The 26,498-nt window shown below is 54.3% G+C and overlaps 1 protein-coding gene across 3 annotated transcripts; it reads right to left on the reverse strand.

Moving 5' to 3' along the window:
- Positions 1 to 6,907: 6,907 nt before the first annotated feature.
- Positions 6,908 to 25,512, reverse strand: NRTN (neurturin). 3 transcript variants are annotated; one of them, XR_010425373.1, is made up of 4 exons: positions 25,255 to 25,352; positions 11,260 to 11,530; positions 8,619 to 9,791; positions 6,908 to 8,588 (listed from the first exon to the last, which is right to left on the reverse strand). XR_010425373.1 is itself a non-coding variant. In XM_064637341.1 (3 exons), exons 2-3 carry the CDS (start codon positions 11,501 to 11,503, stop codon positions 9,343 to 9,345), a joined length of 693 nt encoding a protein of 230 aa, XP_064493411.1. In that variant the 5' UTR covers positions 11,504 to 11,530; positions 25,255 to 25,512; the 3' UTR covers positions 6,908 to 9,342. The 3 variants fall into 3 exon arrangements, 2 of the variants coding, with proteins under 2 accessions (XP_064493411.1, XP_064493410.1); XM_064637341.1 differs by having other exon boundaries at positions 6,908 to 9,791; positions 25,255 to 25,512; XM_064637340.1 differs by lacking the exon at positions 25,255 to 25,352 and adding an exon at positions 18,169 to 18,242 and having other exon boundaries at positions 6,908 to 9,791.
- Positions 25,513 to 26,498: the final 986 nt, after the last annotated feature.

Below are 26,498 nucleotides of genomic sequence, written 5' to 3' on the forward strand. Positions count from 1 at the left end.
AAATATATAATTTATTATATATAAAAATAAAACTTGTATATGCATATTGAAATACACCCATAGAAGACATATATAAGAATATGCAAACCAGTGTATCTATATTTAAATTTAAAGAACACACATATTTTTTAGACTGCTCTATGCAGATCTATATATGCTGTACAGAAGTAAAAAAAAAAAACATATTTATATGCTGGATGTACTGTGGCATTTTATATGTGTATAAATTATACAGACAGAAAAATGTACACATATAAAATCTACATAAGCTCTGTATGGTATTTTATATGGATGTAAATTATATATTTGCAAAAATTATATATAGATACAAAAATAAATTATACAAAAATATACGTGTAAAACTAGACATTAAAACTAGACTAGAATATAAAATTTATATATTGTATCTGTTAATTTATATGTATATAAAATATATACATGTATATATGTATATATGCTATAGATATTAATCTAGCATATATATATCATTTATTTATGTACCATTTAATTATTTATATAGTATATATTTATATATTTATATAGCATATATTTATAGTGTATCTATAGACTTTATATAATATGTATTTATATTTATATAGCATTTATTTATATAGTATATATATATTTATGTGGCATGTATTTATAGTGTCTCTATACGCTTATTTATATTATATGTATTTATATTTATATAGCATTCATTTATTTATATAGTATATATTTATATATTTATATAGCATATATTTATGGTATATCTATACACATTTATATTATATGTATTTATATTTATTTATATACAATATATTTATTTATATAGTATATATTTATATATTTATGTGGCATATATTTAGAGTGTATCTATAGACTTATTTATATTTATATTAGATGTATTTCTATTATATATATTTATATTATGGTGGCCAAAACAAAATGGCGGCCGAAACAAGATGGCGGCCAAAACAAGATGGCGACCAAAACAAGATGGAGGCAAAGGCCTCCCAGGCCTGGTGTCTCTGTGGTAAAACCAGGATCCACCACCAAATACTGGGGGAGGAACCACCTCTTGCTTGAGGGATTTTTGGATCCATTGCCAATATTGGGGGAAAAAAATCACCTCTTGGCTGAGGAATTTCTGGATCCACTGCCGAGTTTTGGGAGAGGAATCGCCACCTCGATGGTTCGGGGTTGGGTTTTTCTGAAGACTTGCAAACCCCACGCTCGTCTCCGCTTTTGTTCCGTGTTTTCTGGTTGGATGTCGGGCTGGGTTTATATTCCCCTCGTTTTTTCCTTACTGGGAAGTCATTTGGAGAAGCTCCAACTGGTTTTTCTTACTGGGAAGTAATTTTGAGAAGCTCCAAGTGAGCGAGGGGGGTTGAACACTCCGAGCATCCCATTTCCTGCATTATTCCCTTTTCCACAGGGATCCAGAACATCACCTGGGAGCTGCCATTTTTAAGCTGGGGCTTAAATGAAAACCCTTGACTTAAAGCAACAAAAATTTACCACTTACACCATGAAAGTTGCCAGCCCACACCTCATCTCCAAGAAATCACACCCCAAATCATCCCTGATCCCAGCCCAGCTCATCCCAACTTCACATTTTTTTCCCTGCAACCGCTGTTTTCATTCTGATTTATTTTCCTTTGTGCTCAGATTTTCCAAGCAGCCTTTTTTTTTTCCCCTTTCGGTCATTAAACTACATTTTTTGTCCCTATTTTTTATTTTTAAATATTTATTTATTCATTTTTGGACTGGCTGGCAGCGGGATTTGGGCTTTCCTTTGGGTTCCTTCTCCCGGAGATTTATGACTCTCCAAAGATTCTTCCTAAAATATTTACAAAAGCGGGAATGTTTGACTCGGCCGAGGCTGTCAGGACTCTGGGTGGCACGAGGGGGGAATATAAACAGACCTTTTTTTCCATTCCCAAAAAACCACGATAAACCTTTCCTTCTTTTTGTCTCTTCCCCCCTCTGGTTGTTCCCTGTTATCCGGTGCCAAGCCCCGCAGGGCCTTGGCTTTGCCTGAAATGGGGGGGTTTTCCAAGAAATCCGGGAATTTATACCCGTTCTCGTGTGGGCACGGGGTGGTTTGAACCTATTTTTGAGTGAATAATAAAATAAATCATATTTTTCTGGCTGGGGATGGTGTGTTGAAGGACGGGATTCGGGCATTTCCTTGCGCCTCAAACGCCAAAATAAGTGTTAAATGGGGGTGATGGGTCTTAAAAGGGGTAATAGGGTGTTAATTGGGGGTAATTGCTGTTAATTAGGGGTAATCGGTGTGTTAACTGGGGGTGGCACGTGTTAAATGGGGACGATGCACCTTTAATCCTATTAATTTATGGGATGGGGTCAAACGCTGCTGAAATGGGGCTCAAACAGGTTGGCTCTGACTCCTCTCCCAGGGGAATCTCCTGGGAAGCAGGAACAGGGAGAAGGGGCTGGGGTGGGACCGGGGGGGTGGGATTGGGGATGGGAGACTGGAAAGGGCAACATTTCACCCCAAAAAAACGCTGAGCCCCAGCACTGACCCGAGGGGCAAAACGGTGAGAGCCCAGCTGGGCCTGGGAGGTGTTTTCCTTGTAAAATAAAATAAAAAATAAAATAATAAAATAAATAAAAAATAAAATTAAAATAAAATAAAATAAAATAAAATTTAAAAAAATAAAATAGTGTTTTTGACCACGGAGCTGCTGCCCCAGGAGCAAGTGGAACTGTTCTTCTGGCCGATCTTATCAAAACCTTTTTTCCCCCTATTTTTCTTTTTATTTTCCTCCTTTTTTTCCTTTTCTTTTTTCTTCTTTTCTTTGCTTTTCTCCTTTTTTTCTTTTTCTTTTTTTTCTTCTTCTCTTTCTCCTCTTCTTTTTCTTTTCCTTTTCCTTTCTTTTTCTTTTTTATTTTTATTTTTATTTTTATTTTTATTTTTATTTTTATTTTTATTTTTATTTTTATTTTTATTTTTATTTTTATTTTTATTTTTATTTTTATTTTTCCTTTTCTTTTTATTTTCATTTTCATTTTCCTTTTATTTTTATTTTTCCTTTTTTTTTTATTTTCATTTTCATTTTCCTTTTTCTTTTTCCTTTTCTTTTCTTTTCCTTTTTTCTTTTCCTTTTCTTTTTCTTTTCCTTTTCCTTTTTCTTTTCTTTTTCTTTTTCTTTTCCTTTTTCTTTTTCTTTTTATTTTTTTTTCTCCTCTTCTTTTCCTTTCCCTTTTTATTTTTCTCTCTTTCCCTTTCCCTTCCCCTTTCCCTTTCCCTTCCACGTGATTTTCCCAGAATTGTCTCACTTAGACCCAACCCAACTGGAAGCTCCTTTCCCCAAAATTCCCCAAAATTCCCCAAAATTCCCCAAATTCCCCTTTTCCTTGCCCATCCCCATCCCGGGAGAGGGGGGCGGGGCCGAACATCCCTCAACCCCCAGGAACGACAATTCCCAGCGAAAAATCCACGGAATCCTCCTTTTATTTCCACTTGGAACAGCTCACACCCGAGTTCCGCTTTGTTTAACAAAAATAATATCAAACAGCTTTTTTTTTTATTATTATTATTTATTATTTCCCTCCCCCCACCCCTCCAAAATTCGGAATAAATGGTACAACAAAAGTCCCCTGCCCTCGGCCCCGCGGGGTCAATAAATAACGTACAAAAGGGCGCGGGAGGGGCCCAAATAAATAACATAAGTTACTTCCAATAAATAGAGTATCCAAAATACAGATGCATTGCATCCACTTCTGCAGCCGGGCCCGGGGCCCGACAATTCCGGCAGGAAAACGGGATAATCCGGGCTGGGCTGAGGGAGTTCTGCTCCCAGCACGGGAACAAGGCTCCTGCTTGCCTTTCCCCCCCTTTGTATCTTTTTTTTCCCTTCTTTTTTTCCCCCCTTTTCCCTCTTTTTCTTTTTTCCCTTTTATCCTTTTTTTATTTTATTTTTCCCTTTTTTCTTCTTCCCCCTTTTTCCTTTTTTTCTTTACCTTTTTTCTTTTCTCCCTTTTTCCTTTCTCCCCTTTTTTCTTTCCCCTTTTTCCTTTCCCTCCTTTTCCCCTTCCCTCCTTTTTTCTTTCCCTCTTTTCCTTTCCCCCTTTTCCTTTCTCCCCCTTTTTTATCTTTTTCCCTTTTTTCTTTTGCCCTTTCATCCTTTTCCCCTTTTTTGCATTTCCCCCTTTTTCCTTCTTCCTCCCTTTTTCCTTCTTTTCATTTCCTTTTTCCTTTTAACCCTTTCTTCCTTCCCCCTTTTTCCATCCCTCCTTTCTCCCTTCTCCCCTTTTTTCATTTTCCCCTTCCATAACCCTTTTTTATTTTCCTCTTTCTCCTCTCTCCCCTTTTTTCTTCCCCCCTTTCCCCCTTTTTTTCACTTTCCCCCCTTTTCCCTTTCTCACCATTTTTCCCTTTCATTTTTTTGCATTTCCCCTTTTTTTCCTTTTCTTCTTCTTTTTCTTTTTTCCTATTTTTCTTCCCCCTTTTTCTTCTTTTCATTCCGTTTCCTTTTTTCCCTTTTCTTCTTTTTCCCCTCTTTCCTTTTACCCTTTTCCCCTTTACCCCATTTTTCTTTCCTCCTTTTTCTTCTTTTAATTCCATTTCCTTTTTTCCCTTTTCCCTCTTTTTCCCCTCTCTCCTTTTCCCCTTTTTCCCTTTACCCCATTTTTCTTTCCCCCTTTCCTTCCTTTAATTTCCTATTTTCCCACTTCCTTTTCCCTTTTCCCCCTTTTTCTTCCCCCCTTTCCTTCCTTTCATTCCATTTCCTTTTTTCCCTTTTCCCTCTTTTCCCCCCTCTCCTTTTTCCCTTTACCCCATTTTTCTCTCCCCCTTTCCTTCCTTTAATTTCCTATTTTCCCACTTCCTTTTCCCTTTTCACCCTTTTTTCTTCCCCTCTTTCCTTCTTTTCATTTCCTTTCCTTTTCCCCTTTCCTCTTCCCCTCTTTTTCCCTTTCCTCTTCCCCCCTTTTTATCCTTCTTTTCCCTTTTCTCCCCCCTCCCCTCCGAGCCCAGGAGGGGAACACGTGGCAGCCCCATTCCCTCTTCCCAACCCCATTCCCTCTTCCCAACCCCATTCCCTCTTTCCAATGGGAAGAAAACCACGGCTTTAAACACAATTCCCCTGGATAAACTGGGAAAACAACTCCTCCCCAGCGGGATCCTGGAGCTGGAGAACCCCCCACTCATCCTCGCCTCTGTCACACGATTTTAAACATCTCCTCGTGTTTCCAAACCTCCCCTTTTCCCAACCCCTCCTCTCCCGGGTTTGGAACAGCAAAGCTGCAGCTCCAGAGAGGCAAAAGCCACCCCCCAAATCCTCCCTGACAGATGTTGCACACGGGTTGTTATTATTATTAATATTAATAATAATATGAATATGAACTAACACGTGGGAGGAGGAGGAAGGAGCCGGATGAGATCCTGCTCCAGCTTTGAGGAGGGAATTTTTCCATCTTTTTTTTTCCCCCCCTTTCTGCATTGTAGGCATTCTTCTGGACAGCTCCAGCTCCTGTTACAGCAGAGAGGGCTGGAGAAATGGAAAGCATTAGGGAAAAACCTATTGGAACCACATTTCCAGGGCCGAGCAGTGACGTGGGACGGCACCGGCGGAGCCGGAGGAGCCCCGAGGAAGACACGGGAGCAGAATCCATCCTTTTGGCCACACCACGGTGCCCCAGCTCACCCCAAGACCCCATCAGGGATTTTTTTTTGTGGTTCCAAATCCCAGCTGCTCCCCCCCCCAAAAAAAAGCCTCAGGACCAGCGTGTGGCAGAGGGGGGGACGTCCCCTCTGGTGCCAGCAGGGTGAAATCCAGCAAAAAATGATGGATTGGAGCTATTCCTGTTGGTTTAACACACCGTTGCATTGAGTCAGCTTCTCTTCCCAACTTTTGGGGGTTCCAAGCTGGGTTTTTCCTGGGAATGGGGCACCTGGAGGGGGGTTGACAGCTGGGAGATGTCCCACCCTGAGCCTTCTCCACCTGCTCCCGTGTCCCCTCGTCTTCCTGCTGCTCCCACCACCAGCCTGGCGAGAGGAGGGGCCCTTGGCCGGGTGCCTGCCAAGCAAGGCTCCCTAAATCCCTAAATTCGGCCCCAAAATGTCCCAAACCAGGGTGCAAATGCTCCAGCACTCCCTTGGGCACAGGGTCCTGTGAGCAGAGGCAGCTCCTGCTCCAAATCCTCCTCCGAGGTGTCGGGTCCTGCTCTGCTTCCACAACACCTTCCCTGCCTTTATTGCTCCGGTTCCCTTTTTTTGTTTTGTTTTGTTTTATTTTTTTTTTTTTTACTGGAGGCTTCTGCAACAAAACTAATTTTAGTTTTATGGCAGCGAGACCTGGAAAGCGCCCAAGCCCTTGAGAGGCCCGTTATTATTATTATTATTATTATTGTTATTATTAGATTTGGGTGCTTTTTTTCCTCAAAGTCCGGACTGAGCCGCTGATCCTCTGTGAGCCTGGAGCTGCTCCCGCTGCCCTGCTGCTGTTCCCATCCCCCAGCTGATCATTTTGTGCCACTTTTTCCATTTCCAGCCAAACCCAGGGGTGCAAACAAACACACCTCAGTTGGGGATCTCCCTGCCCCTGCAGTGTGGGGTTTATCCATTTTCCAGCCACATTCCCATTCCCGGGATGCAGGTTCACCCCTGGGGGGGGTTCACCCCTCCCACACCCCCTCAGCTGCCTCCTCCTTTTCCCAAAGTGCAGGGAAAACTCGGTGTTACAGAGTGCAGGCTGCCAGCCCTGCTGAAGGATGGTGTTTATGTTCCTTCCCTGCATCCTGGCTCCGCTCAGCCAAGAGCCACGTTGGGATGAAAAGCAAGGGAAAAAAAAAAAAGACCCACCAGCCTGGCCCGTTGTGGAGGTCGGGAATGCGGCCGCTCGCACGCAGGAGATGCTTCTTCCCATCCCATCCCATCCCATCCCATCCCATCCCATCCCATCCCATCCCATCCCACCCCAGGGGATGCCAACCTGATCCCCTAAATCCTGCCCCTTCGTGGAGGTCGGGAATGAGGCCGGTCACACACAGCTCTCCCATCCCATCCCATCCTCGGGATGCTTCCCCTGCTGCCCCAAATCCTGCAGCACCATCCCCGGGCTGCCAGGATCACCGACACAAAGCCCTCCTCCACCTGGGGATGAAGGTACGTGGAATTTTCCCCCCTGTTTCTCCGGAGCTGGGATGACTCCGTGACAGGGGAGGGCTGCACACGGAGCGTTTTCCCTGGCGTTGGTTAATGCCCAGGACATGACACCAATATTCTCCTTCTGTTTATGATTTGCTTTTTCTGGGAAGGGAGCCAAGGGGAGAAAAAAAACCCCATCAATCCCAGGCAACAAATCGAGCCTGCCCAGGGAACGGGAAAGTCTGCGGGCTCGTTTATCTCCCCGCAGAGTAAACAGCAGTGACACTGCTGTAAATGTGAGGGGAGCCAAAGCCAGGCCCCAATCCCTTCTCCTGCACCATTCCGGGTGCTGGGGGGATGCTCCCGGGAGAGCTGAGAGTGGATTTTTGGGAGAGGCCAAACCAGGAACGCTCCTGCCCACGCCGGGAAGTGCCACCGCTCTGCTGGTGGCCCCGGCGAGGTCGTGTCACCTCCCTGGGCTCCGGCCCAGCTGCCCGTGGCGGGGGCACGGGAGGTTAATCCAGTTATTCAGATTATCCCGAGTTTTAAGAAGCAAAGCCCCGGGGCTGCGGGAATGAGACGATGGCAAAAGGGGCACGAGCGGGGAGCGGAGCCAGAGCCTCTCACAAACCACGGCCCGTGCTTTTGTGCCCCCAAAGAGGGGGATCTGGGGGCTGAATTGCCCCTGGCACAGAAGGGAGGTCACAAAACTCTGGGGACCCACCCCAGACACAAAGTGCAGGGCTCAGCCCCTGAGCCGGGGTGGCACAGGGCACCTGCAGCTGTGTGACACACCTGGAATGCACCCCAAAACACTCACTGTGTGTGCTGGACACCCCAAAACACTCACTGTGTGTGTGCAGCACACCCCAAAACACTCGCTGTGTGTGCTGGACACCCCAAAACACTCACTGTGTGTGTGCTGGACACCCCAAAACACTCACTGTGTGTGCTGGACACCCCAAAACACTCACTGTGTGTGTGCAGCACACCCCAAAACACTCGCTGTGTGTGCTGGACACCCCAAAACACTCACTGTGTGTGTGCTGGACACCCCAAAACACTCACTGTGTGTGCTGGACACCCCAAAACACTCACTGTGTGTGTTGCACCCCCCAAAACACTCACTGTGTGTGCTGGACACCCCAAAACACTGTGTATGCTGCACCCCATAAAACACTCACTGTGTGTGCTGCACCCCCCAAAACACACACCCTATAACAGCACACCCTATAACACGCCCTGTGTGTTCAGCACACCCCAAAACACTCGCTGTGTGTGTGCTGCACACCCCAAAATACTCTGTATGCTGCACACCCCAAAACACTCAGTGTGTGTGCTGGACACCCCAAAACACTGTGTATGCTGCACCCCCTAAAACACACACTGTGTGTGTTGCACCCCCCAAAATACACACCCTACAACAGCACACCCTATAACACACTCTGTGTGTTCAGCACACCCCAAAACACTCACTGTGTGTGCTGGACACCTCAAAACATTTGCTGTCTGTGCTGGACACCCCAAAACACACACACTCTAACAGCACACCCTATAACACACTCTGTGTGTTCAGCACACCCCAAAACACTCGCTGTGTGTGCTGGACACCCCAAAACACTCACTGTGAGTGCTGCACCCCCTAAAACACACAGCATGTGTGCTGGACACCCCAAAACACCCCGTGTGTTCAGCACACCCCGTCCAGCCCCACACACCACCGGCACCACTCCACATGCAGCAACACCCCCACACCAACCCCTGCTCACCATCACAGCACCGGCGTGTGCCACGCACCCGACACGGAACCCCTGGCACGTGGGGACCACCCCGTGCAGGGGACACCCACCTCGTGACACCCCCACCCCCGGGCAGGTGACACGACCGGCGGGTGTGACACGGGTGACATTGAACCCCGAGCGTAGGACGTGTCCTGTGCACGCCACACACCCGCTGTCACCTCTGGGAGGGGGGCGACAGGGACCCCTGAGCCACCCCTGGAGGGGCTCACAAGGACTCCTGGGCCACCTCCAAGGGGGGCACAACAGCCCCAGGCAGCCGTCACCGCTCCGACAACCTCCGCCGTGTCTCTAGTCCTCGGGATGTGCCAGCGGCTCAGTCCCTCCTCCTCCTCCAGCCGCTCCGGACTCCATCCCGCTCTTCCCACCACCGGCCCGGCGAGGTTCGGGCGCTGGGGCGTCGCCTCTTCCCTCCCTCTCCCCTCGTGTGGGGACATCCCCGGCGCGTCACACGCAGCCGCACGCCTTGGCCGAGAGCTCGTTGACGGTGTAGTAGCGGTTGTAGGCGTCCAGGAAGGACACGTCGTCGTCGTAGGCCAGCGGGCGACAGCAGGGCCTGGCCCTCACCTTCTCCCGGCGGATCCTGCGGCGGCTCCTCATGCTCTTCAGCGACAGGTCGTAGCTGCGCACGGCGGCCTCGCAGGTGCCGCTGCAGTAGCGGAAAAGCACCGTCTCGTCCGACTCGTAGCCCAGGCCCAGCTCGCTGACGCTCACCTCCAGCTCCCGCAGCTCGCAGGGTTTGTGGCGGGCGCGGGCGCGCTTGCGGCGGCTGCCGGCCCGCGGGAAGAGCGGCAGCTCGTGGCCCCCCGAGTTCATGGCCTGGCTGTAGCGCTCCACCAGCGCCGAGACGAGCTGGCGGATCTCGCCCTCGGTGTAGCTCTCCAGCAGGCTGCTGTCTGCAAGGGAAGGGAGAGGGGTTAGAGGTGGGGGGATACCCCTGGAGGGGTGGGTGTTGGATGGGGGGTGTTGGATGGGGGTTTTCTGGGACGGAAGGGTGACCCCCCTGTGGATGGAGGGGCCTTGAGGTGGGTGGATGTCCTGCAGGATGGAGGAGACCTGAGATGGGAGGATCCTCTAGGGATGAGGATCTCAGGATCCTCCAGGGTGGAGGTCCTTTGGGATGGATGGATGGATGGATGGATGGATGGATGGATGGATGTCCCCCAGGATGGAGGTTTCCTGGAAGGGGAGGGTAATCCCCTCCCCGTGGATGGAGGTGCCTTGAGGTGGGTGGATGTCCCTCAGGATGGAGGTCACCCGAGATGGGAGGATCCTCTAGGGATGAGGATTCATCCCTGGATGGAGGTGCCTTGAGGTGGGTGGATATCCCACAGGATGGAGGTCACCTTAGATGGGAGGATCCTCTAGGGATGAGGATCTCGGGATCCTCCAGGGTGGAGGTCCTTTGGGATGGATGGATGGATGTCCCCCAGGATGGAGGTTTCCTGGGAGGGTAATCCCCTCCCCATGGATGGAGGTGCCTTGAGGTGGGTGGATGTCCCCCAGGATGGAGGTCACCCGAGATGGGAGGATCCTCTAGGGATGAGGATCTCAGGATCCTCCAGGGTGGAGGTCCTTTGGGATGGATGGATGGATGGATGTCCCCCAGGATGGGGATTTTCTGGGAGGGGAGGATGACCCCCCCGTGTGGATGGAGGTGCCTTGGGGTGGGTGGATGTCCCGCAGGATGGAGGTCACCTGGGATCAGGTGGGGGAAGAGCTGCCCCCCAAAACCCCAAGACCAGCAGCCAACACACAAACTGTCCCCAGTCACTGCTGGCAACACCCACAGCCCTTTGTCCCAACCCTAAATCCAGGCTTTACTCCAGCTCAGCTCCGCGGGAGGCGCAGGGAAGGCAGAGGAAAACACGACTTGACAGCTTGTCATCGATTTCCAAATTTCCACCCCCCCCAAAAAAAAAGCTGTTCCTCTGGTTTTGGAATCCAAACAAACACGTGGAGGTTTCCAGGCCCCTCAGGGAGAGGAGGGGGAGCCGCTGCCGGTCCCCTCGTCCTCAGCTCCTGTTTGACATTTTCCATTTGTAAAAAATAGCACGGAAATAATAATAATAATTAAAAAAAAGAATTTCCCAAAAAAAGCCATTTGGAGCCAAAAAAAAAAAAAAAAAAAAAAAAAAAAAGCAGCTTCTCTGCAGCAAGATGAGCTGTTTGGGTTCCCCTCCGCGCAGAGCTGTTCACACCAAGGTTTGGTGTCCTGTTGCCCCAAAATTAAATCCTTTTTAAGGATCTAAATCCTCGCAAAGGGGATGTTTGGGTGGTGGGAAATAACCCAACAGGGGTTTTGAGGGAAAACTGTGGGATCAGGGGGGGCAATGAGCCCGGGATGGGGCTGCAGGAGCTTACACTGGGAGAGCAGAGAGCCGTGGCGTTGCAGGGCCCGTGGGGATCTCCGTGGAGCCGCCGGCAGCGAGGAGGAGGAAGAGGAGAAGGAGGAGGAGGAGGAGGAGGAAGATGCCCGTGAGGAAGACGGCGAGGAAGACAAGGGGCCGCGTTCCCGGCTTCCGCTGAACATGTCCCTACAAACTAAGATGGACAACATGGAGCTGAGGAGCATCGATGCGATGGCTGCGAACTTCCATACCCTCATCTTAGAGCGGGTCAGGACATTGGAGCTCTGCAAAACAGGCCAAACAAAAAAATCCTTGTTATGCCGCCCTCGTCCCCCCCCAGTTCCCTGCCCCCCTGCCCCAATTCTCTGCCCCCCTTCCCAGTGTTCTGTGGGATCACCGGCGTCCCCTCGGCTCCGGCTCCTTCCCCGAGGCTGGGCCGGTGTTGGGAGAGGGAAATGGAGGCACGGAGGAGCCCAGGGATGTGTTGGAACACCGGCTGTGGTGGGCGAGGGAGGTCTGGGGGGGTGGTGGCAGAGGGGATGAGGGGGCACCAGTGGGGACAAGGGGATGGAAATGGGGAGGAGGGGATGGAAATGGGGACAAGGTGGCACCAGTGGGGACAAGGGGATGGAGATGGGGAGAAGGGGATGGAAATGGGGAGAAGGGGGTGGAAATGGGGTCAAGGTGATGGAATTGGGGTCAAGGTGATGGCAATAGGGTCAGGGTGCCAGCAATAGGGTCAAGGTGCCAGCAACAGAGTTAAGGGATGGAAATGGGGTCAAGGTGATGGAATTGGGGTCAAGGTGATGGAATTGGGGTCAAAGTGATGGAAACAGGTTCAAGGTGATGGCAATAGGGTCAAGGTGGCACCAATGTGGACAAGGCAGCGGCAAGGGGCACAATGTGGCACCAATGGGGACGAGGTGGTGGCCTCACCCAGCCCCTCCCCACCACACACAGCTGGGTTCCCACCTCCCCTCCCTCCATCCAGGTTTCCTCGCACCAGGGGCCGGTATCACAGTGGGAAGGGGCAGGCAAACTGATGCCACCCCAGCCTGTGAGGCCTTTTCCACAGGGAAGTTCCCCTGGGAGGAGCCCCCGGCTCTATCTCACCCTCCTTCACCCCGCTCTGGTGTGGTTGGTGTCCCAGTCCTTCCACAAGCACCAGGAATCCCCTCCTGCCATCCCCTCACCCAGAGGGGTAACCAGAGCCCAAACCCCTCCTCACCAGCAGCACTGACATGGCAGCTCCACCAAAACCAGCCGAAAACATGGAAACCTCAGGAAAAATGACCAGGAGGGTTGGAGCATCCCAGCAGTGGGACCGGGACCCTCGGCCGTGCTGACCACCCAGAGCCACAGTCCAGCAGCTTCCCAAAGCACAAATCCCACCCCAAATCCCTCTGGCACATCCCTCAAGGCCAGTTGGGCTCTCCCCTTCCACCATTCCATGATCTCCATCCCGAGCAGGTTGGATCTGGTGGGATTTTCCCACTGACCCTGCAGTGGGGGAACGGGGTCTGTGCTCCCATCCCTGGGCTCTGAGCCATGAAATCCCATCAAAACCAGGCTCTGGGAAGCAGCACAGACTCCCAGCTGCCTCCTGGCCCCTATTTTTTTTTTTGTTTCAAACTCCAAATATTTTTTTTCTTTGCAAATAAAATTTTCCGGGGGGGGTAATAAAAAAAAAAAATAAAGAGAGAGAGAGAGAAGGAGAAAAAAAAGGAGAAAGGGAAAAAAACCCCAGCAATCTCAATTTCACAATATTGGTCAAATATAATTTACTGGAGGGGGGGAAATGTTTGTTTTAATTTGGGATTTGGCACGTTTGCTCTTATTTTTGTTGCAGAAAACAAACACCCTCCTCATGGCCACATCCCTCAGTTTTATGGGATGCAGATAATTCCACGTTAACTACCAGGAATCAGATACCCCATGGGTTACGGGGCAATTGTAGAATCCAGCCAGAGCCTAAATATTTTCAGCTGGGCTATAAACAACGCCAAGATAGGAAAAAGAATAGTTTGGCCATATAAGGAGGAAAGAGGATGGAATCCCAACGGGCCCGAGACACCACGGTGATAAGCACCGGAGTGGGATGGGAGCTGGGAGAGGCTGGTGGGAGCACTGGGAGCACCAGAGGGGGATGGCACCAGCCCTGCCTGCTGCTGATCCCCATCCCATGGAGACAAGGAAGAGCTGGGCTCCCCATCCTGCAGGAGAGTGATGGAGGGTGTTGGAGGATGATGGAGGATGCTGGAAGATGTTAGGGGATGATGAAGGATGTTGGAGGATAATGGAGGATGTTGGAGGACGTTGGAGGACGATGGAAGATGTTGGAGGATGATGGAGGATGTTGGAGGATGATGGAGGATGTTGGGGGAGGATGATGAGGATGTTGGGGGAGGATGATGAGGATGGTGGAGGATGATGAAGGATGATGGAGAATGGTGGAGGATGCTGGAGGATGCTGGAAGATGTTAGGGGATGATGAAGGATGTTGGAGGATAATGGAGGATGTTGGAGGACGTTGGAGGACGATGGAAGATGTTGGAGGATGATGGAGGATGTTGGAGGATGATGGAGGATGTTGGGGGAGGATGATGAGGATGGTGGAGGATGATGAAGGATGATGGAGAATGGTGGAGGATGATGGGGGATGATGATGAGGACAGTGGAGGATGTTGGAGGATGCTGGAAGATGTTGGAAGCTGTTGGAGGAGTTGGAGGATGATGGAGGATGTTGGAAGATGTTGGAAGATGTTGGAGGATAATGGAGAATGATGGAGAATGTTGGAGGATGATGGAGGATGTTGGAAGATGATGGAGGATGATGGAGGATGTTGGAAGATGTTGGAAGATGTTGGAGGGTGACGGAGGATGATGGAGGATGATGGAGGATGTTGGAGGATGTTGGAGGATGTTGGAGGATGTTGGAGGATGATGGAGGATGCTGGAGGATGATGGAGGATGATGGAGGATGTTGGATGTGTTCATACCTGTGTTCATCATGATGATAGGACACAGTGGGAATGGTGATGGGAAAAGGGGGAAAAGGCTTCCAACGGGAAAAGGGCAGGGTTAGATGGGATATTGGGATGGAATTCCTCCCTGGGAGGGTGAGGAGGCCCTGGTACAGGTGGCCCAGAGAACTGTGGATTCCCCATCCCTGGAAGTGTCCAAGGCCAGGTTGGATGAGCTTGGAGCAACCTGGGATAGTGGAAGGTGTCCCTGTCCATGGCAGGGGGTAGAACTGGATGATAGTCAGGGTCCTTTCCAACCCAAACCATTCCATGATTCCACGATAATCAGGCGCCTTAAATCCCGATTCCTCCTTGGCAAACAAGAGCAGGAGCAGGGAATGGGCACTGAGAACTCACCAAACAGTTCCCAGGACTGGGGCTAAAGGGTGAAGGACCAAGAAAGCTGCACTTGGTTCTTGGGCAGGTGGCAAAACTCAGGGAAACGAAGGATTTGTGAAGGAGCAGCAGCCTCGGGGGAAGGAGAAGGTTTGGGAGCTGGGGAAGGGACCCCACACGGGGTCAGACGGCAGCAGTTGGCTCTCCAGGGGGACAAACAGCTTCCAGTAGCCAGTTCGGGGCATTTTAGGAGGTGAATTCCACGGTGAGCAACCAGCAATGGGGTCACACAAAACCCCCCTGAGCTCAACCTTCATGGCCTGGGGGGGCTCAGCCCCCTTTGCCCCCCGGGCAGCAAAGGGCTGTGATGGAGCAGAGCCGTGACATCGATCCGGCCACCTGGGAAAGGGCCTCTGGCTCGTTGCAAGCCCATAAAATTTTAGGAGAGCGGTTTCAGCCTCGCTGCACTTCCCATAAAAAAGCCTCCTGTTCCGGCAGCCAGGAATTGTGGCCCCCACCCACTCGCCTGTGACCTTTTGAAAGGCTTTAAAATCCCGGTTCCAACGTGCAAAACAACAACAACCGAGTCATTCCAGGCTTTGCCGTTGGGTTTCTCTCGCTCTAAAAAGCCCCAGACTGCAAAGCTCAGCCTTGTCCCACCTGGCTTTGGGCACTCCCAGGGATGGGGCAGCCACAGTTTCTCTGGGCAACCCACGCCAGGGCCTCCCCACCCTCCCAGGGAGGAATTCCATCCCAATATCCCACCTAAATTTCCCCTCTTTCAGTTTGAAGCCATTCCCTGTGTCCTGTCCCTCCATCCCTTGTCCCAAGTCCCTCCCCAGCTCTCCTGGAGTCCCTTTGGGCACTGGAATGTGCCCCAAGGGCTCAGTTGCACCACCCGTGATCCACAGGGTGCTTTTGGGCTGAATCCTGGCGTGTTTGGGCACTCACAGCCCCATGATCCCAGGGAGGGACCCAGGGATCTTGATGAAAGGCCAGAGTTTGAGCTCAGCTTTTCTCCCGGAGAACAGCCCACAAGCTCCCTGTTTTCCTGCCTTCTCCCGATAATCCATGGATGTGATCGTGCTGTGCCTGCTGCCAAGAGGGAAACTCGATCCTACAGGAGACCCTTCCTGGCTGGACAGCCCCAAAACCTGCCCTGTTTGGTGGGAGCCACTGAAACCACTCCCTCAGGAATCTCCTGAACCTCCTCTGGCATCACCTGCCCCGCTCTCATCCCTTGCTGCTTCCCAGGCAGAGGAAAACCCGCCCTGTGTCCCAAAGACTTGGAAATCTTAAGGAAAAACAACAAAGCAGCAGCACAGCCAACTCCTACCACCTGGGGGGGCGGGGGGAGCAGGTGGATACCTGATTCCCAAAACCCTCCACGAGCTCCTCCTGCCTCTGGTCTTTCCGAGGGGGCCAATCCAACAAATCCACCCTCAGGTTTTCCCTCAGGAAATTCTTCCAAGGCTTTACCACCCTCACTGCTCAGCAAAGAACAACCAAACCAATCGAGTCTCCCTTCCAGGTGGAGTTTCCTTCCTTCCAAGTGTCCAAACTCCCAAGTGTCCATGTTTCCACTGCCTTTCCCTGATAAATCAAAACCCGGCGACTCCAGCCCCAAGGATATTTTTTGCCCACCAAAACGCAGCACTTGGGATTCTCCAACACCCCTCACTTTTCCACACTCTCACTCTTTCCCATTGCTCTCATTCCTCACCCCCATTTCCAATTTTTCAAGCAGACTCTTCCAATTTCTTTCCATCATCCACTGACTCCTTAAACTGAGACGAGGGAGGGGAAGGGGAGCTTTATTCTTTCTCCCTAAACCCTCCTTGCTGCAGAGGGGAAGGAGAAGACGCCAAAACCTTTGGTGCTGATGCTTCAAAAGCAGGGAACCCAAAAGACATTACATTATAAGTGTGTCATAAATTTTCCGTCGATTCATGTTTCCGGGCATTGATTCATTATTTTCCAAGCTCTCGGCCTCAGCCGTGGCAAGAATGGATGGAGCCGAAGGATTTTTGGCAACGCGAAACACTTGGAAAGACCAAGTCCTTGACGGGACATCAGAGAGAGCTTCCACCTGCCACACTCTGTTTATTTGAGTGCCTTACATGGGAGCCAAGCGGGCTTTGAAATCCCGGCTCCCCGTGACTCATCCCGCAGGAATTAAACAATTTCCATCCAGGCTCACGGTGCGGCAGCTCCAGGGGCTGCTGGAAAGCGGCTCCTCCGGCAGCAGCTTCCAGCTCCGGGCCTGGTCCTGCTCGGAGGGTGGTGGGATGGTCGTGGAGGGGATGGGGGGTGGTGGAGAGGCCACCTGGACAGGCCATTCCCAAAACTTTAGAGCATCCCCAAAATTTCCTCAGTCCTTCCCCAAAACTTCCACAGACCTTCCTCAAAACTTCCACAGACCATCCTCAAAACTTCCACAGGCCATCCCCAAAACTTCCACAGACCATCCCCAAAACTTCCACAGACCTTCCCCAAAAGTGTCTCAGACCTTCCCCAAAATTGCCTTGGACCTTTCCCAAAACTTCCACAGACCTTTCCCAAAACTTCCACAGACCTTTCCCAAAACTTCCACAGACCTTCCTCAAGATTTCCACAGATCTTCCTCAAAACTTCCTCAGAGCTTCCTCAAAACTTCCTCAGAGCTTCCTCAAAACTTCCACAGACCTTCCCCAAAACTTCCACAGACCTTCCTCAAGAATCCCTTCGGACCTTCCCCAAAACTTCCTCATTCTTTCCCTAAAATTGCCTCAGACCTTCCCCAAAACTAATCACAAGCTCCTAACATTATTTTTTTTGAATGAAACCCCTCCAACACCCCCAGCCAGGCCGGATGCTGCACTGGGAATACCGGAGTGCAGCAAGAAGGTCCATGCCCCAGGGTCAAACCAGCCCCCAAATGCCCAAAGTGGCCCCAAAATGCCCAAAGTGGCCCCAGAACAGGGAGTGTTGGGAGCAAAAAAAGCCCCAAACCCTGTTCTGAGTTGCCCTGTTGGCTTTTCCTCTTCCAACAGCGAGTGCATGAATGAGGAGGGAAAAAGCCCCACGATCCCAACTCCAGCTCCGCTCCGGGAACAGGGAGCGTCAACCCCTGGCTGGGGTCAACCCCAGCAGGGAAAGGAGCACAGGGCAGGAAAATCCGCATCTGTGCCAGGGCCAAGGGGCACTTTGAGCCACCCCTGCGTGGCAGGGACAGCCTCCTGCCCCCCGAGCCGGGCTGGTTTGCACGGGCACGAGCTGAACTCACCGGGATGGAAAACCCACGGCCAGCGCCCCCAGCCCGGAGACCCCACAGCCACAACCCACTTGCCTCTCCCCACACCCCCCAGAGCTCCACTCAGCCCTGTCTGGGGGCTGGATTTCTCCGAGGAATCCTCCAGACGGCCCCGGGGATGGTCTGACCCCTCTCACCCTCTCCCGCGGGATTCCCATTCCCACCACCCGGCGCGTGCCTCGGGCTGTGGGGAGGCCCCTGTCCCAGCGGGATTCATCCGTGCCCTGGAAAGCGGCAGCAGAGCCTTTGATTCCTTTCCTGGAGGTCTCACCTGGGCTTTCACGTCATTAATTACCGGGATACGCAGCGGGCGCCGGGCGGGGGAGGGAATCCCGCTGGATGCGGAGCCAACGCGGTGATTTCTGCTCTCCTGGCACCAGTTTGGGACCAGTTCAGCCCCAGCTGGGCTTAGCCCATCCCTGCAAGGGCAAATAATGGTGCTGCTTCCCCTCCATCCTCGGCTTCCCGTGGTTTCCCCCCTCCCCACTCCTCTCTCCGGGACACGCCGGAGGCAGAAACGCAGCTGAAATATAAATCAGCATTAAAGAAAAGCCCGGTTTGATGCAGCACAACCCACTGCAGGGCTCACCCAGCCCGGCTTGGGGACATCCTGGGGACACCTGGCAGAGCCCTGCACCCCCAGCCCCCCTCACCCCCCAGCAGTGAGAGAAAAGCCTTGAAAACAGCACATTTTGGTGGGAGGATATTCGTTCTTCTTCCACCTGAAAGCAGCAAAAGTGTTTAAAAATCCTCTCTGGGTGGAGGTGGGTGGTGTGAGATCTGAGGTCGTGGTCTCAGCTGGTGGTCCCCAAATTTTGGTCCCCTGATTGTGGTCTCCGGGGGTGGGAGGGGTGACTCCATGTCCCCACCGACCCTGACAAGGTGTGACAGCTCCACCAAGGTCACCTCGGCTGCAGCAACCCAAAAACCTCCCTAAGCCGATTCCATCAGGTCTAAGCAGCAGCAGGAGCCGCCCTTTATGGGAAGAAGGTGAGTAATTAGAGATTAATTGATATAAAAACGATTCAGGGCAGGAGCGGAGAGTGGGAATTAACACCAGGACAGGGAACGAGGTGGGAATACCCTGCAAGAAACCCCCCCCTGCAGCCAGATCCCATTTGCTGGTGGGCCTGGAAAATAAAAATACGTGGCTCGGGATCCCACCCAAGCCAGGCTGGTTTATGGAGACGTGCAGGAAATCAGGGATAACACCAGCCAAAGACCCCCCACCTGCTGCCAGGGGCCCTTGGGTGCTGCTGTGTCGTCCTTCTCCGCCCCCCAGGGATGTTTCTCCAGCCCTGATTTTCCCTCTCGTGCCAAAACCCGAACTCTGAATGTCAATTATTTTTGTATCCGAACCCCCCCCAGCGCTAAATAACCTCCTGATGCCAAAAAGGGGTGGTTTTGTCAGAGGAAACTAATTACTGGGGCTTGTTTGAACAATCCCAGTGCCTCGGGAAAGAGGGTTAAAAGCTCAAATTTTGGCAGCGGGACTGAGCCCAGGCCCCAGATGTGCTTTGCTCTGGGCCCCCCTTTCAACACCACTGGTATCTGGGGGGCAAAATCTCCCGTTTTCCCAAGAAAGGAAAAGCCCTCAGTGGGATCCAGGAGGGGAAGACAAGGCAGAGGCACGAGGGGAAGAGGGCTGGGAGAACAGCATCAACCCCACACTGCGGCTCTGGCCGCTTGCCCTTTCCCTGATTTTTAGGGTTTTCCATCTTTGCGGTGTCACAACACGCTCCAGCCCCTCCAAATCCCTGGGAAGGGGGGATCACTGTGCCACAGCATTCCTCAGTTTTCCCTTTGGAAGAACACCCTGGGAGCACAATTGAGCTCGAAGGACTCCACATATTAATTCCAGGGTTCCACTTCTCCTTTTCCACATGTCCCAAGTGTGCTGGCACGACCCCTTCAGGGATAATTCCCATTTTCATCCCTAGAGAAGCAGATCCCACCCTAATCCAACATTCCTGCTGGCAGGCTGGGGTGAGCCAGGCAGGAGCTGTGCCAGGGGTGGGATGGGGGAGTTCCAGCCCCCGGGTGCTCCCTGAGGGACGAACATCCATCCACATCCCACAGCACCACCCTGAGCAAGAAGCGCAGGTGATGCCCAGCACCGGGAATTCCCCCGCAGCTTTCCCTCCTCTCCTCCCCGTGGATCCCGGATTCCTCGTGGCACGGAAGGAGCCGGTTTGTCCAGGCTCCCGCCGGGGATTACGGAGCTTTGCCGAGGGCAGAGGGACCCGAGCGAGGTTTGCAAATCCAATTTGCACTAAACCCCTTCCAGCGGGTTTGGGACGGAGCACAGACTGAGATCCCATTAGCGTTTACTGTCCGACTCCAGCGGCAACTGCCAACATATTGAACCACTTAGAGCCTCTCCACAGCCAGCAAGGGAGGAATTCCTCCCGGGACAGCAACAGGGAACGGGGATTTTAGGGGGAGGAAGCTCAAAATTTGGGATAAAAGAGGGCTGGTGGTGATGGGATGGACCTTCACACACCGACACAGCGGAGCAGCATCGTGTCCCCTGAGCTTTCCTGTCACTGCAGGGAAAACCTGCTGGGATGCCTCAGGGATGAGAGGTTTTCCACAGGGATCCCTCTGATCCCACCCAGGGAGGGCTGTGGCCACGCTGCCCTCCCCTCCCAGCTGCTGCCTCCCACGAGTCCAGTTCAGATCTGTGGGTAAAGGTTGGGATCATTTCTCCTGCCCTGTGCTGCCATAAAGAACATCACAGTGGGAATGCAGCCACCTCAAGGCCAGGCTGGACGGGGCTTGGAGCAACCTGGCCTAGTGGAAGGTGTCCCTGGCCTAGTGGAAGGTGTCCCTGCCCATGGCAGGGGGCAGAATGAGATGATCTTTAAGGTCCTTTCCGACCCAAACCGTTCCCTGATTCCACCATCTGCTCCTGGAGACAGGTGGGGCCAGACCCCCCCTCTCCTGCCCACCCACCCTCCGTGGGAAGATCCCACCCTGCGCTGTCCACACTCTGAGGGCTCCCACCACCCAAATCCCGGCTGGATCCTTCCATCCTCTCCTTTTCCCACCCCAAACCGCCCCTGGGTACCAAACGGGCAGGTTGTCCCTCCGGCTGAAGGGATGCCCAGCCCGGCTTGGCGCTGCCAGGGCCGCCCAGCGCGTCCTCCCGCCGCTGGCACCGTCCCTGCCAGACGGCTCCGTGGAGCTGCTAAGCCTCAAAAATGTGCTTTTAATAAGCCAACACCACTTAATGAAAAGAGGCAGCGGCTTCCCTGTTAGATCACAGGGAAGTCTTTCCTCTGGGACACCTTGGAAGGACGGGATGGGTGTCCCTGGGTGGGGCTCAGTGCCCACTGGAGGGATGAAGGTTCCTATCCAAGGTTTTGGCTGGATTTGGTCCTCACTCCCCCCGTGTTACACAAGGGCACAGCGTTGCTGCCTGTTGTGGGGAAGGCAGCCGAGAGGGAAAAATCCAGGGAAAACCAAAAATCCACTCCAGTACCTTGCTGGGACCGTCCCCTGCCTGTTCTTCCCAGCACAGCTGCTCGGGGACCACTGGGATGGACCCCACAAGGATTTGGGATTTTGGCTTGCTCTGCTCAGGGACAACAACCACTGGCATGGACCCCACAAGGATTTGGGATTTTGGCTTGCTGACCCTGCTCTACTCAGGGACAACAACCACCGGGGTGGACCCCACAAGGATTTGGGATTTTGCCCCTGCTCTGCCCTGGGAGCTCAGCACGAGGCTGCTCGGGGTGCCAGGTTTGAGGGCTCTGCCATCACCAAGTCCCACGGACCCGGTGTTTTATAGGGGAGGGTCAGGGAGTGACAACTGCCAGCAATAAATACACCCCGAGCTGCCAGGCAGCTCCTTCAGCCAAAACCAACATTATTAAAGGCAAAAGGGCCCCCAGAAGCTGCACAGAAGCCCCCCGGGCTGGGCAGCTCTGCATCGCCAGCGAGGCCCAGAGAGGGCAACGATGGAGCAAAGTCAGTTCCCACCCCCAGGACCTGACCAAAAGCTGATGCCCAGCTGCCCCTGGAGCTGCCACGGCCTGCAGGCAGCCCTGCCCAGCCCCCAAGGGCCCCCAAGGATGGGTGTTTTCTCTATCCAACCCTAAATCCCAGCCTATTTCCTTGCTTTGAAAATTCGTGTTCACTTGGCTCCTTCAGGGCCATGTTTTTCTGCCTGGGAAGGATTAGGGCTGGGTTTACAACCACCTCACGCCTAAAACAAGCCAAGATGAAACTAGGGGGGCTCCCTGAAGCCTGGAGCTCCATAACCAGGACTCTGCTCGTGAATTATCTCCATTCCCGGCGCCCGGGAGAGCTCCAGGATGGGATTCACCACCCCGCCCCAAGCACCACACAGCCAGGTCCCTCCTCTGCAAAAAAAACCCCAAACAGCTGCTGAATGGGAGAAAAACGCGACTCCTGCTTCGGATTATTGCAGCCTGGGAGCGATGCTAAAGGAGGAACTTCCCCCTCCCGGGATATCTCCTGCTGCGGGAATGCCGACCCCTCGGAGCGCTGCGAGAGCCGGGCAGGGCTGCCCTGCCTCCCTCCCGGCAGCCAAACCGACACCGGGCTTGGACGAAGTTCAAAGGAAAGGGAAAACAGATGAAATGCGGTTGCGGCAGAGCGAAAAGCCCTTCAGAAGGGCGGCGTTGATGAGAGTGGCATCGCCCGCGAGGGGCTGACACGGCGCTGACACGGCGGCGGGAGGAGGAAACGCTTCGGGGAACAACGCGGCGGCGAAGAGATTGTTTCAATTTAGGCTCTGGGATGCTGAGCTACAAAAGTGAGCCCCTCTCGGGTTTCGTGAGGAAGAAGAGACGGGAATGAAGCTGCTTCTGGCATTTCCCTTTCCCAGGGCGAGCGCGGAGGGGGGGCGGCTTCGTTCCGATGCATCCCGGGATGCTCCTTCGCACGAGAGCATCCCCACACCGCCCCCGGCACGGGAGGGGGCGAGTCTGGGATTCTGCTCCTCTCCTTCAAGTTTAATGGGGAAAGACTACTCCAAACTTGGCCAAATCCCAGAAAAAAAAGCTGGCTCGGGTGGGGTTTCTCCAGCTCAACCAGGTAATAACGGTGGAGCTGGAGCAGACGACTCACCTTGAGCGAGGGACTGGAGCATCCCATGGACCACCCCAGGTGTGGTGGGAGCAGAGGGGGTGGGTGGTACCCAGGTCCTCACTCCCTTCCCAGTCACCCTGAGCCCCGGGAGCTTCTGGGGCAGGACCACATGATGCTGCCCAAGCTGGGCTTGACAAAGGTCCTGGGAGCAGAGTTGGGCACATGTGTTTTGGCTTAGACCAGGGAGAAAAAAAACCCCACACCAGTAAAGCCCACACCTGTGATGGGCACCCACGCAGGGTCCCAGGACCCTCCCTCCCCTTGGCATCTCCCTCTCTCTGAGGCTCAGCCCCTCTGGGGACACCGACAGGGAGCTGTGGGTTCCTTGTGCCCCCCAAACCCACCTCTGGGAGGGCACAGCCTGGCTCAGCACGGCACAGGATGAGGCTCTCTTGGGGAGAACACGGGGCTCTCCGTGTGCTGAGTGCCACCACAGCAGCCTGTGCCGGGCTGGGGACAGCCAAGGTGACACCTGCTCTGGCCACACGACCTGCAGGGCGGCTTTCAGGGCACCTGGACCTCAAAAAGGGGATATTGTCGATCTTAGACCCATCCTTGCAGTCCCCTAAAGGTAGAAATCAACCCCACGACTGTGGAAGAGCCACCCAGCAGAGCCCCAGGAGGGAGATGGCCAAGAGTGATGTGATTCATGGCTGTGCCGTGGGAGGGCACCCAGTGGCACCACAGCCAGGTCCACGCAGTGCCCAGCACCACCACCCCCAGTGCCAGGGCCTGGGTGTCCCCCCGGCCGTGCCACAACAAACCCGACCGGCTCCCTTTATTTCCAGCCCAAACACGAGGCCTGGAAGGTGCTGGGCTCTCCCCTCGCGAATCCCAGAGGAGCCTGGCCCTGGTGCCACATCCTGCTGCCAAATACCCGCAGCCACTGGAGCGATGGTAGAGGAGGAGGGACAGCTCGGCACTCCCGGGGTGCCGGGATGCGCCACACCCCCTCCGCGCCTTCCTCCGGGCGGGACACGGGCTGGACCGGGGCTGAGCGAGCTCTCCGAGATCCAGCGCTGCTGAAAAACTTGGGATGTAGCACCAGGAAAGGCTGATTCTTGTCCCCAGCGCAGTCCCGGAGCTGCCGGGGATGGAGGCGCAGGACGAGCCCGGAGCCTGTCGCCGGGGTGGTGACACCGAGGACACTCACACCGGGGCACTGCCACGGCGCGGATCGAACCCGGGGTGCAGCAAAGCCAGCTCGGCTCTGCAACCCGGAGTCAGCGCCGCAGTGGGGAGATTTGGGTCTGAACCAAAGGTTAAACCCCAAACCCAGGCGCTCACACCTCCTAAAATTTGGCACAGAGACGCCCCTTTTCCCTGCTTGATTTCTCTGCCCTGTGCCAGCCGCCAGCTCGGCTGCCTCTGCCCTTAAATCCAGAAGCACGCACGACCACGAGAAGCTGGATTTGGGACCCACTGACGATCCTGGCTTTAGATCTGGGATCTCAGCACACATCCAGGACTCACACGCCTCTTCCAACAGCCGCCAACCCCTTCCCCTGCTGGGATAAACCGTGCCCTTGACCCAGTGCCTAATTGCAGATCGGCTCCCGAAGCAACGATGGGATTTAAATCAGGGCCGGCTACAAGCTACCATATATGTGCAATAAAGACACCCGAGGTCTGGGTTGTTTTGTTAAAGCCGCAGCGAGAGGGGGAAATTCCCTCCCTCGAGGATGGGGGGATATTCACCCCCCAGCCCCCGCCGAGCTCTGGAGACGGTCACCGCTGCGGCGCGGCCGGAGCTGGGAGAAGGTGACGGCGTTGGAGATGCCGGCTGGCGATCCTTCCGTTCCTTAAACTAATATTTAGACAGGACCCATCTCCCCCCTCCTGCGAGCGCTCCGCGCCCGGAGCCGTCCCGCGCCGTGTTTGTGTTCCTGCGTGGCGGGACGGGCTCCAAGTACGAAGCAAAGTCCTGCGGCCGCCGCTCAGGCCGCCCCGACCCCGGCAGGGTGGCGGGGACCGGGGCCGGGCTCCCCCCGCTCCCTCCATCCCCCCGAAGGACCCGGCTCTGCCCGTGGCATCCCCGACCCGCCGGCTGCGGGCGGGAGGGGAAAATACCCAGCGGCGCTGAGAGCGGGCACGGCGCGGGCAAAGGGGCTCCGCCGGGACCCCCGGGGCCACCCCCGGGGCCGCCCCCGGTCCCGCAGCGGCGGTGCGGGGCAGGAGCGTCCCGGGCGCGGGGCAGGTGCCCCGGGGCCGCCTCTCCCGAGCCGGGGCCGCTTACCTGGACGCCGGGCCGGTGGCAGCGCTCAGCGGCGGCTCCGAGCCGGGCCCGGGGCACGCGTGGGGCCGGGGGTCGCCATGGGCGAGCGGCGGAGGAGCGGCGCGGGTCTGGCACGGCTCGGCTCGGCTCGGCTGGAGCGCGGCGGGGGGGACTCGGCCACCGCCTCCTCCCCGCGCCGGGAGGCGGGTTTGGAGCCGGCCGGTTCCCCCGCCCCGCCCGGTGCCGGTGCCGGTCCCGCTGCCGCCCGAGCCCCGCAGCCGAGCGAGTCCGCGGCTCCCCCGGAGGAGGCACCGGCTGCTTCTCGCAGCGGAGCCGACGGGGCCGCCCGGCCCCGCCCCGGTCCCTCCCGGTGCCGCCCCGGTCCCTCCCGGTGCCGGTCCCGCCCCGCCCGAGCGCAGCCAGACGTCCCGGTGCTGCCCCGGAGCCTCGGTGCTGCCCCCCGGCATCGCCCCGTTCCGCCCGTTTCCCACCTTTAGACCCCCCCGGTGCTGCCCCTGGACCTCGGGCAGCGAGCAGCCCGGCCCCGGTGCCCAAATCTCCCGTGGCAGCCGTGCCCAACTCCCCTGGCCATGGGCACATCCCTTCCATGGTGACTGGGGGCATCGTTGAAGCCCCCCCTCGAGCCGGGCTGGGCAGGGGCTGTCGGCGGTTCTCTGGCACAGCCACCTCTTGTTTCCCACCGGGGCTTTCCCCACACCGGTTTTGCAGGCTGAGGATGCCCCCGGAGCACGGTGGGATCACCACTGGGCGTGGGACAGGCTGGAGAAGGCTGGAAGCTGGGCCAGGCTGATGAACACGTGGAATGAGTTGTCTGAAGATGAGGGGGTGTTTCTGCACTTTCTGTGTGAGAACCAAATTGTTTGATTTGATTCATAGAATCATTAAGTTTGGAAAAGCCCTCACAGACCATTGACTCCCAATTATTCCCCCAGCACTGCCAAGGCCACCACTAACCCCAAGTGCCACATCTACACATCCTTTAAATCCCCCTGCCCTGGGCAGCCTGTGCCAGGGCTGGACAACCCTTTTGGTGAAGAAATGCTCTTTAAGGTCTCTCCCAATCCAGCCTTTCAACTCAAACCATTCCAGGATTCTATGAGAAATGCTGAGGAGGCCCCAGGAGGCTCCTGGAGCTGCTGATCCCGCAGCATCTCCCGTGGCCATGCCACGTCTGCCTTGGCTGTGGCTCCTCTCCACACCCTCCCACCCAAGCACAGCTTTGCCCTCTTGGAAAACAGGAAGGT

The sequence above is a fragment of the Pseudopipra pipra genome, chromosome 27 (assembly GCF_036250125.1).
Source record: "Pseudopipra pipra isolate bDixPip1 chromosome 27, bDixPip1.hap1, whole genome shotgun sequence".
Classification (NCBI taxonomy): Eukaryota; Metazoa; Chordata; class Aves; order Passeriformes; family Pipridae; genus Pseudopipra; species Pseudopipra pipra.

Coding starts and splice junctions, on each gene's coding strand:
- NRTN (XM_064637341.1), bottom strand. CDS start 11,503: ATGAGGGTATGGAAGTTCGCAGCCATCGCATCGATGCTCCTCAGCTCC. Junction 9,792..11,259: donor CGGCTCTCTGCTCTCCCAGT/GTAAGCTCCTGC, acceptor CTTCCCTTGCAG/ACAGCAGCCTGCTGGAGAGC.